Below are 11,511 nucleotides of genomic sequence, written 5' to 3' on the forward strand. Positions count from 1 at the left end.
TTACATATGTTATGCTTGGCTTCAGAAAATATTTACACATAAAATGGTCACAACTCTATTTACTTCCAAACCAGTCTTTGAGCTCCAGACTCTGATATCTGAGCATTTCACTTTTTCATTAGGATGTTTTATAGGCATCTCAAAGTATGTCCAAACTAATCTCTTGACCTTCCTCCCAAACCCATTTGAACTATTACCTACTCGGGGCATCACTATTTCCTCCATCTGAACACAAATCTCCACCTCTTTACCTGACTAACACCTACCTACTCTTGCAGTAGGTTTTCACTTAAATGTCACTCCTTTTTAAAAGGCCTTCTTTAATCCTCTTCATTAAATTAGACTATTTTATAGCATCCTGTATTTTTCTTCAGAGCCCATATGACTATTTATAATTACATATCTATTTGTGATCTTTTTGTTCAATACTGACTTCTCTCTCTCTCTCACTAGGTTAGAAGCACCATTATCAACTCTCTCACTCTTCAAGTATGCTGAAAGTTTATCTTCTCAATGTAGCCTTTTCTGATCTCCTATGTAGAATTTCAACCCTAAACTCCCATTTCCCTTACTTTGCTCTAGTTTCCCACCCTCCTCACAATACTTATGGATCTCTAATATTCTATACAATTTGCTTACTGATATGTATCAATTTTTGTTTTTCTCCCCATACTAGACTGTAAGCTCTATAAAGATTTCTTGTCTCTTTTGTTTGTTGATGTGTTCCAATGCCTAGCACATGATAGGAATTTGATAAGTATCTGTTGAACGAATAAGGGGCTGTGTTTGTTTTGCTCCACACTATATTCCAAATGAATCTATTTTTGTGGAACTAAAGTTCAGGTAATATAAAATATAAAATGAAAAAAATGGAGCACAGCACCATAAGCACATAGGGACCTTATATTTTGTTTATGAATGAATGCTGCTGAATGAAAGCTTTCAGAGAAAAAAATTTATTTAATTTGAAATCTAGAAAGTGGCATTCATTTTGTTTTCTTTATTGATTTTAGAGCGAGAGCAAGGAAGGGGACGAGAGAGAGAGAAACATCGATGAAAGAGAACATTGATTGGCCGCCTACTGCATGCACCACACTGGGGATCTGGCCCACAACCTGGGCATGTGCCCTGACAGGGAATCGAACCAGTGACCTCTTGGTGCATGGGTTGACGTTCAACCACTGAGCCAAACGGGCTGGGCAGCACTTATGTTTTAAAAATTGTTTTGTTTAACTGTTTTTGTTTTTTTTTTTTATCCTTACCCGAGGACATTTTTTCTATTTTTTGTTCAGATAGAGTGTGGGAGGGAGAGAGAGAGAAACATCGACGTAAAAGGGACACATCGAGTGGCTGCCACCCACACGACCCAACCAGGGCCGGGGACAAGCTGCAACCAAGGTATGTGCCCTTAGCGGGAACCGAACCCGGGTCTCTCAGGACCGCAGGCCGATGCTCTAACCCCTGAGCAAAACCGACCAGGGCTAACTTTTTTTTTTTTTTTTAAGCATGTAGTTAATAACTTTGTTCTCTTTGTTCACATTCTAATACATTTTAAAAGATAATACAAAGTGGAAGCTGCATGAAAAGAAACATCATGTCCATGATCTTGCCTGGTGTCTAGCCCCCTTTCTGGTACTTTGCTGGAGCTGAATAATTTAGGAATAAACAACCAACCTATCCAGTGAAGTGATGGCATAGGATATCCATCAGTCGGAAGCTAGACAGTGCCATGCAGTAGTAGAAAAAGCTGGGGACTTGGACTCATCAAGGGGGTGACCTGCATTCCCGGTTCAATCATTAACAAACTGCCAACTTCCCTGGGCCTATTTCTTCATCCGGTAAGTGAGGGGATGAAACTAGATGGTCCAGTTCACTTTAATTCTACAAAATCTAAGCTCCGTGAGTCCCTTAACTGCACCTGTCTTGTCCACTGGTGTAAAAACAAGGCCTAGATCAGTGTGTCTGGCACACAGTAGGCCCACAAGAATTTTTGGCAAGATCCTTAAAAATTCCTTCCAGGGCTGACCTTTTAAAGAAAAAATAACTCTGGTTATTATTTAGGTCTCCTAAATAAATTATTATATTTTCTAGGATGACATATACCGACTATCATCATTTTAAATACTCTAGTGCATGGTACAAATAAAGACTAGTTGCCTGCTTGTTTCTTTCTGGTTTGTTGGTTACAGTTTTACATTTTAACTATGACCTTCTATAATATTTTTATAATAATCATGTTTATATAATTAGCATTTTCCTTGAAACCTTGAGCTCTGAATCTGAGAACACCAAACTCCTAAGGAACTACATATTTACATTGTAAACTTCCTACTGGATCCCGTCTTTCCCTGCCATTATGCAGTTTCCTGGGTAGAAAGACCTCTTCCCATTTTCCAGCCCCTTCCTTCCTCACCCATCCTCCACCTTCACCCCTCACCCTTATTCGTGTCTCTCTTTCCTTAGGCTGGTCGGACGCTGTCAGAGGTTGGGGAGGGTTGGCTCTTCGAACAGCGCCTCCTCGAAGCGCCGCGCAAACCGCCTCCCCCCTGCCAATTACTGGGACCGTGCCGCTTTGCAACCAATGCTAGAAATGCGCTTTCGTATGGAACGGAAATCACCTTTTCTACAGTGTACTAGGGACGGCTCCCGGGGAGTGAATCACTATGTTTACATTTGTTTTCTGGCCGGGGAGCTGCTGTGGGAATTGATTGGTTCTCTCGCGCCCTCCACGTCTGGGTCCCCCGAGCGCCCGGCCTGAACCCCGCCCCCTCGCGCAGCCATCTGTTTCACTGTCTGTCTCCCCGTCTCTCGCTCAGCATCTCTTTCCCCTCCAACACCTCCCTGCTCCCCTCCCGCTCCGCCCCTTCCCCCGCACCCAGCCCGGGGCTCCAAATCATCCCCGGTCGTTGCCAAGGAGACAAGCCGATACCAGGCAAATAGGCATTCGAGAAATAAAAGGGGGGAAAGCTACACCGCTGCCTGGTAACAAAGGAGCAATAAAAGTGGCCCCCAAATGGGGGGCTCAGGACGCGTCTGCGAGAAAATCCGAAAGCGAGCTAGCAACCACCCCAAGCTAAACGGGGAGGGGGATGCAGAAGAAGGGGCGTGATTCATGTTGGGAGTGGGAGTAATCCGACAGCCTTAAATGAGAATCGCCTGGATGGTGGTTTTGGATCTTTCCAGTTAGCTTAAGTAGGAACTCGGCGAATACAGGGGATTCGCGTCCGTCGCGGTGGGCTGCTGGTGATAACACATTTGGCAACAAGCACTTTTACGGACACGTCTTTCCATCGACTCTGGGGAATTTGACTTCGAGATCGAATGATGCTTCTGAAGGAAGTGGACAATGAGAAGACGAAGCTTCGTGTAACTATGCAGTTTGCTGGTTTTCAAAGCAATACTTGAACAAAGAGTTATTGGCTTGAACCAACCATCTTTACACCCAGAGCGTGACCCATTTCCCTACAATGAGCAGAAAATAAAACAGAATTCAGAGCCAGCAAGCACCAGGAGAAAAGAACCATTCTCTCGACTGCTTCCTACTCCATAAGTGAAAGATTATCCATTTCAGGATCACTAAATGTAAACGAGAAAAGGTGGTCTTGATTTGAAAACGAGTGAAAACCTTGGGAGCAAAAATGTAGGTGGTAGGAGAATAGCCTTGATTTTTGCCCAGTCGCCACCCCATTCTTTAACTCAGTGCCTTGTCTTTCACACACAAATAGCGTCTGGTACTTCGGTGGCAAGGGGTGCAGATGAAAGTACCCTGTGTCCCTCATAGAAGCTTTTCCTCTAACCCAAGTTACACTTGGAACCTTCAGGGTCTTCTTGCTATTTCTCAACATACAGTTTCTCCTTAGAACTGTAATAGTCAATCGATTGTTTAGAATTTCATCGCTCCTGCCTCCCTCCCTTCCTGGAGTACACTCGCTTGCATGCGCATTCACACACGTTCAGAAATAAATAGTCCATCAGATCCTGGCAGTAGGCTGAAAACGATTCATATCGACGCGAATTGTATCCCAAATGTAAATATGGATTCGTACACTCGAGACTGGGTCTCCTTTCGCCATAGAAGAAAACTGTCATTTCTTACAGTGACAAAATGCGAACCCTTTCGATCTTTTGGAAATGGCTTTCACTTTATATTGTGTACGGGGCGGGGGGAGGGGGGGAAGGCGGGGGGCCACTAATTGGGAATTTTAGGAGAGGGGTATTTGATGAGCCTCGCAAGCCAATCTCGAATATTTTATTTCATGCCAACGTGGGATAGGGAAGGGAGTGTGGCTTCGGCTGCTTGCCGCTTTTGCATTTTCCACATCTGGCCTACAGACCTAATTCTAACTTACGATCTCGTTTGATGAAATTCGATCTTCGTGGTTTAAATACCTTTCAATTTAGGTGGATTTAACATTTGCAACCGTTAAAAAAAAAAACAAAAAAAAACCCTGTGCAGTATCTGTGAAACCAATATGGACCACGGAGAAAGAAAACATGCTGCACACAAATCCCAACCATTGTCTTTAACACACACACACACACACACACACACACACACACACACACACACACACACACGGGGAAGATGGGGGAGGGAAGGGAGTGGAGGGAGACAGACACGGATATAGACCGACAAGAGTCAAAGCGAGTCAAGTTAACGCTTTCTCCGCCCCCATCCACAAGTACCCCCCTCCCGCGTTAATTAATTACAAACAAAGCAAGCCACCGAGTGATGCATTATTATTTTCAGCAGAGGTAGGCGAGAGCCATGTATTTTTAACTGATTTATTTATTTGGAGGACATTAATTCTCGGTCTAAGGCTGATTTTCAAACCGTTTGCAAAACGCGGCTCCATTGTTCGCCCGGCGCGCAGGCTCCGCCCCCTGCTTTGTGTGCGGCGCGCGGATTGGCCGGCGCGCGCGGGGGCCGCGTCAGCGCCCGCGAGCCCATTCATCTGTGCACTTGGGCGTTGGACCCCGCATCTTATTAGCAACCAGGGAGATTTCTCCATTTTCCTCTTGTCTACAGTGCGGCTACAAATCTGGGATTTTTTTATTACTTATTTTTTTAAAAAACTGCACTTGGGCTTCTTTTTTGTGCTCGACTTTTCCACCCTTTCCCCTCCCTCCTGCGCTGCTGCTTTTTGATCTCTTCGACTAAAATTTTTTTATCCGGAGTGTATTTAATCGGTTCTGTTCTGTCCTCTTCACCACCCCCACTCCCCCCTCCCTCCGGTGTGTGTGCTGCTGCTGCTGCCGCCGCTGCTGCCGCCGCTACTGCTGCTCACCCCGTCGTTACACCGACCCGAGGCTCTTTGTTCCCTCCTTGGATCTGTTGAGTTTCTTTGTTGAAGAAGTCAGCATGGGTGCCCAGTTCTCCAAGACCGCTGCGAAGGGAGAAGCCGCCGCGGAGAGGCCCGGGGAGGCGGCTGTGGCCTCGTCGCCCTCCAAAGCGAACGGGCAGGTAAATTCTACCTGTGATACTGCTTATTTCTTTGATGTCTTTCTCTAGTCCCGACGCTTCCCTTTTCCTCCTGGTCGCTCCTGAGGCGCATTCGGCGGAGAGGAGCGTGGCTAGATTCCAATCTGAAAGTTGAAATGGAAAGCGATATCCTCAATTGTCAATTTCTCATAGGAGAGGTCTCCCTCCTGCTCCAAAGGAATGGTTCCGGGAGAAACCTGGCGAATTCTTGTGTAGACGGGAGGAAAGAAGTAATAAATCGTCTAAAATGGCGTGTTTGGAGCTTGGCAGAATGTGACTAGCTAGATGCTAACCCCCCGCCGTCCCCAGCCAGGTTGCATTTGTGTTTGGTGGGCACAAAGGTGTATGGGCGGCCCTCGCGTTTGTTGTCGAGACTGGGTCGCCTTCAAGATTCTGAACTGGTGTGATTGTGTGCATGGGTAGGGGAAGAGGGGGTGGGGGGCGCGCACTGGGATGGCGGTGGAGAAAAGCGAGCAGGGAAGTGCTATTATTGTGCCGAGGCGGCGTGCCCTGGGTTCTTGGAAAGGCGGCTGGCTAGCTGGTTGGAGCTGGGTTTCACTATCTTTCGATGAAGCGTTCCCACTATTTCTAAGTCTTTATTCATTGCTCTCTGGAATTGCACATCCATTTGATTTTTAAATGGTGTCTCTGGGATGGGAAGGCTCTTGAATCCTTGAAGAATCTGTCCAGGTAGTTGAGAAAGGGCAATTAGTGTGTATCGGTCGGGATTGTTCGTGTGCGTGGCTCCTCGACCACGGCGTGGGCCGCCCTGGCGCTGCACAGACCCAGGCGGATGGCCACGGTTGGGTGGGCACGAGAGGTCGGCCATGGGTGGCTGCTTCGCAAACACTGGGCACCCACCACGCCTCTTTTCCTAGAGCAGAGGCCGTGTTGCTTCGCCTACTCTAACCTATTGGAGAAGGCAAACTCTGCCAAGAGGTTTTCAACCCGTTAAAAATGCAAAATGAGCCGCGCCCCGGCATCGCAGAATCCCGGGCGAAAGTGGGCGTGGAAGCAGGGGCCAGACCTTAGAAATAATGGGTTTCCCCCTGCCTTGTTGGTTTTATTCCGACTAGGTTTCCGGCAAGCCACCTGAGCTTTGTTTGCGGACTCTCGGCTGCGCGATCCGGGCTCGGGGGCGCCTCGGCCGGCGGGCAGGGCCAGGCTGGGCAGGGCCGGTGGCTCGGCGGCCCCGCCCCTCCGGGCTCGCCGCCGGCGCCCAACTCCGTGCGGTGGAGGCGCAGCGCCCCCTGCTGACTCCCAGCGGGCGTAGGGCCTTTGCGGGCGCAGCCCCGGCGCTTCTGGCTGGAGCGGTGATTCCCCCTGGGAGTTTCTGGGTGTTTTCCAGAGACCTTTGGGGTTTAGGGAGAAAGGGGATGTGTAATCTGGACGCAGACCACCAACTCTGGCTCCGTGCCTTCGTCCACAGGGCGTTTGGCGTACCGTGTTACGTGGCTCCTTTCTACCAAAGCCCTGAGGCCAGGGCTGGAATGGGTTGACCCTTTGCTTTCCACATTTTGGACTCGGACCTTTCAAATCCGTAGGGCATTTGTTGGGTAGCTGAGGCTACGGCCATGCCTTCAGAGCGCCCCAGATGGCACTGCCCCCGTTTCTGCCTAGAATTCTTGCCTGGGCATCTACTCCCGCCTCCCCGTGCAGGGAGACTGCGGCTCCAGCGCCCGATGGGCCCGGGGGAGAAGCTGGTTCTTCCCGGCCCAGGGGTGGGGGCGGGGACGGCGGCGCCTGGGCCGCAGCAGTGACGCTCCCGCTTTTTCTGCCCCGCAGGAAAATGGCCACGTGAAGGTAAACGGCGACGCTTCTCCCGCGGCCGCCGAGCCGGGCGCCAAGGAGGAGCTGCAGGCCAACGGCAGCGCCCCGGCCGCCGACAAGGAGGAGCCCGCGGCCTCGGGGAGCGGAGCGGTGTCGCCCGCCGCCGCAGAGAAAGAGGAGCCGGCCGCCGCGCCCGAGGCCGGGGCCAGCCCCGCCGAGAAGGAGGGCCCCGCGGAGGCCGAGGCCGCCGAGCCCGGCTCGCCCACGGCCGCGGAGGGCGAAGCCGCGTCGGCCGCCTCCTCGACGTCTTCGCCCAAGGCCGAGGACGGGGCCACGCCCTCGCCCAGCAACGAGACCCCGAAAAAAAAAAAGAAGCGCTTTTCCTTCAAGAAGTCTTTCAAGTTGAGCGGCTTCTCCTTCAAGAAGAACAAGAAGGAGGTGGGAGAGGGCGGTGAGGCCGAGGGCGCCGCGGGGGCCTCCGCCGAAGGCGGCAAGGACGAGGCCGCTGGGGGCGCCGCTGCAGCCGCCGCAGAGGCCGGCGCGGCCTCCGGGGAGCCCGCGGGGGCGCCCGGCGAGGAGGCCGCGGCGGGCGAGGAAGGGGCGGCGGGCGGCGACCCGCAGGAGGCCAAGCCCGAGGAGGCCGCCGTCGCGCCCGAGAAGCCGCCCGCCGGCGAGGAGGCCAAAGCTGCGGAGGAGCCCGCCAAGGCCGAGGAGAAGGCGGAGGAGGCGGGGGCCAGCGCCGCCGCCTGCGAGGCGCCCTCGGCCGCGGGCCCCGGCGCGTCCCCGGAGCAGGAGGCGGCCCCCGCGGAGGAGGCGGCGGTCTCAGCCTCGTCAGCCTGCGCAGCCCCCTCACAGGAGGCCCAGCCCGAGTGCAGTCCGGAAGCCCCCCCGGCGGAGGCGGCAGAGTAGAAGGGCAAGCTTTTATGAGATAATCGAAGAACTTTTCTCCCCCGTTTGTTTGTTGGAGTGGTGCCAGGTACTGGTTTTGGAGAACTTGTCTACAACCAGGGATTGATTTTAAAGATGTCTTTTTTTTTTTTTCTTACTTTTAAACAGCAAATTTTGTTTTTCCCCCCTCCCCACAGATCCCATCTCATATCATTCTGTTACCACCATTCCAACAGGTCGAGGAGAGCTTAAACACCTTCCTCTGCCTTGTTCCTCTTTTATTTTTATTTTTTTGCATCAGTATTAATGTTTTTTGCATACTTTGCATCTTTTTATTCAAAAATGTAAACTTTCTTTGTCAATCTGTGGACATGCCCATATATGAAGGAGATGGGTGGGTCAGAAAGGGATAGGTATCCGATGAAGTGATAGGGGCCACGATGGGGAATCTCAGTGGTGCATAGCATTGCCAAGATAATGTGCCACTCTACAAAGGATGGTGTAAAGGCTTAGTCTTTTTTTTTTTTTTTTTAAAGAAAAGTTATTAGGATGTATTTTGTGAGGCAGGTTTACAACACTACAAGTCTTGACTAAGAAGGAAAGAGAAAACACCAATACCCAGATTTTTAAAAAGATTATAGTCTTAGGAGTTCATTTAAACCATAGGAACTTTTCACTTATCTCATGTTAGCTGTACCAGTCAGTGATTAAGTAGAACTACAAGTTGTATAGGCTTATTGTTTATTGCTGGTTTATGACCTTAATAAAGTGTAATTATGTATTACCAGCAGGGTGTTTTTAACTGTGACTATTGTATAAAAACAAATCTTGATATCCAGAAGCACATGAAGTTTGCAACTTTCCACCCTGCCCATTTTTTGTAAAACTGCAGTCATCTTGGACCTTTTAAACACAAATTTTAAACTCAACCAAGCTGTGATAAGTGGAATGGTTACTGTTTATACTGTGGTATGTTTTTGATTACAGCAGACAATGCTTTCTTTTCCAGTCGTCTTTGAGAATAAAGGAAAAAAATCTTCAGATGCAATGGTTTTGTGTAGCATCTTGTCTATCATGTTTTGTAAATACTGGAGAAGCTTTGACCAATTTGACTTAGAGATGGAATGTAACTTTGCTTACAAAAATTGCTATTAAACTCCTGCTTAAGGTGTTCTAATTTTCTGTGAGCACACTAAAAGCGAAAAATAAATGTGAATAAAATGTACAAATCTGTTGTGTTTCTTTATGTTCTGATAAAATACTGAGATTTCTAGGTCTTAGGATAATTTTGAGGAAGATCTTGCATGCCATCAAACAGTAAATTATCTTGTGGTTTTTAATCTGAAGTTTTCAAACTCTGAAATTAATAATCAGCAGTGTCAGATTACATACAGGAAGAACTTATAACATTCCATGTCAAATCTGTTACCATTTATCTGCATTTATTTTTCATTTAAAAACTGAACAGTTATTTTTATTATAGTTACATAGCATGTCAGAATAAGTCCTTTAATACAAAAGTGCTGAGACCTGAAGACAATTTAAATATCTGTGAAAATTTAATAGAACAAAAATTTTTTTGTCATGCAGATCCAGAAACTTAAATTGATAATGACTGAGTCTATTTAATTCAAACTGCAGATGGGTCCTGAAAAATGGCCAAATGTGTTTCAAAAGTTGATGCTGTATTACCTGCCACTGTTATTGCTTAATGCTTGGCTGATTTCCAAATTATTGCTTAGATTATGTGTTATACCTTAGGAAAACATGCTTATGTAAAGAAGTAATGGTGATGAATGGATGACATTGTCAGTTTATGGGCCTTTAGTACTTGTCTCAATTCAATAATTGTAAGCAGTTTTTTTAATGAAAGTAGTGCATTAGCATCTTGTTACTCAAAGGAAAAGATAGAGAATAATACTTCCTTATATAGTAATAATCCTACTAGTTTACCTCCTTTGTTCTTTACCACTTTATAACTGGATTTCTTTACTGTACCCTAAACTCAGTTGAATTTTAAGATAAAGATGTGTATCAATTACCATTACTTAAATACAAAGGAAAATTGTTTACGCACACCTGCTTTACTGTTTTTGAGCAGTGTGCCTTGTAGGGTTCACAGTAAGGCGGTGAACCACATTTGTAACAACTGAATGCCAAATCTTTAACTCATTAACAAATTAGCTTTTGGAATGCTCTCTTAATTGGAATAATGGATCAAATAATAGTTCATAACCCCTTCTTATCAAACACCTTCCTCATTAATAAAATCATATAATGCTTGGAAGAGTGTACTTTCAGTTGGGGTTTCTTGATTTTGGAGGATTCTTGAAAGTTCAAAGTCAAATCTGGTGACCAAAGGACTGCTATATCAGGTCTTTCCCACTTTACTTTTTCTTAAATACCTGCTTGGCCAAGTTCAGTGCCTGGTATGTGGTAGGATTCAGAAAAAGGATTTAAAAAAATAAAGTAACTCCTGAGTAGTCAAAAATATTGTGTAGCCAACTATATTTGCTAGGTTTGTTTTAACAGCTGGAATTTATTAAGATGCATTATTTTTATTTTAATCATTGCCTAAAACACTTTGGGTGGTATTGATGGAGTGGTGGGTTTTCCACCAAGTGATTAAATGAGATTTGACATATATCTTTTCATCCAAAGTTTTGTACATCACATTGTTTTCTAATGGAAAAATGTTAATATGGCTTTTTTGTATTACTAAAAATAGCTTTGAGATTAAGGAAAAATAAATAACTCTTGTACAGTTCAGTATTGTCTATTAAATCTGTATTGGCAGTATGTATAATGACATTTGCTATGGTTATAAAATACTTCCTCTGGATTATAATAATCATTTGATCCAATTCCTATTGCTTGTAAAATAAAGTTTTACCAATTGATATAATAAATCTTGCTAAAATAGGATTTTTTACAAATTTAATTTTAGAAATGCAAGTTTTAGAGAAAAATTTTAAATCTTAACTGTTGATGGTAAGTATAACTTATTCAGTTAAGGAATTTAGAAGGTATGCTTGGCATACTTTGGTGAAGCTGAGTTATATGCTCACAAGGAAAGAAAAATTTTTTAATCCTCACCCGAGGACATTTTTCCATTTTTGGTTCAGATAGAGTGGGAGAGAGAGAGAGAGAGAGAAACATTGATGTGAAAGGGACACATCGAGTGGCCACCACCCACATGACCAACCAGGGCCAGGGACAAACTGCAACCGAGGTACGCGCCCTTATCAGGAACCGAACCCGGATCTCTCTGGACTGCAGGCTGACGCTCTAACCACTGAGCCAAACCGGCCAGGGCAAGGAAAAAATTTTAACGATGGAACTTAATTTGAAAAACAATGCAGTTTCTGTAC

General features: G+C 46.5%; 1 protein-coding gene across 1 annotated transcript; it reads left to right on the forward strand.

Moving 5' to 3' along the window:
- The first annotated feature begins 4,960 nt into the window (after positions 1–4,960).
- On the forward strand, positions 4,961–10,770 carry MARCKS (myristoylated alanine rich protein kinase C substrate). Its single transcript, XM_036248959.1, has 2 exons — positions 4,961–5,464; positions 7,268–10,770. Exons 1-2 carry the CDS (start codon positions 5,363–5,365, stop codon positions 8,159–8,161), a joined length of 996 nt encoding a protein of 331 aa, XP_036104852.1. The 5' UTR covers positions 4,961–5,362; the 3' UTR covers positions 8,162–10,770.
- The last annotated feature ends 741 nt before the right edge of the window (positions 10,771–11,511 follow it).

This window comes from Molossus molossus, unplaced genomic scaffold (assembly GCF_014108415.1).
Source record: "Molossus molossus isolate mMolMol1 unplaced genomic scaffold, mMolMol1.p scaffold_m16_p_8, whole genome shotgun sequence".
In the NCBI taxonomy this organism is placed as follows: domain Eukaryota; kingdom Metazoa; phylum Chordata; class Mammalia; order Chiroptera; family Molossidae; genus Molossus; species Molossus molossus.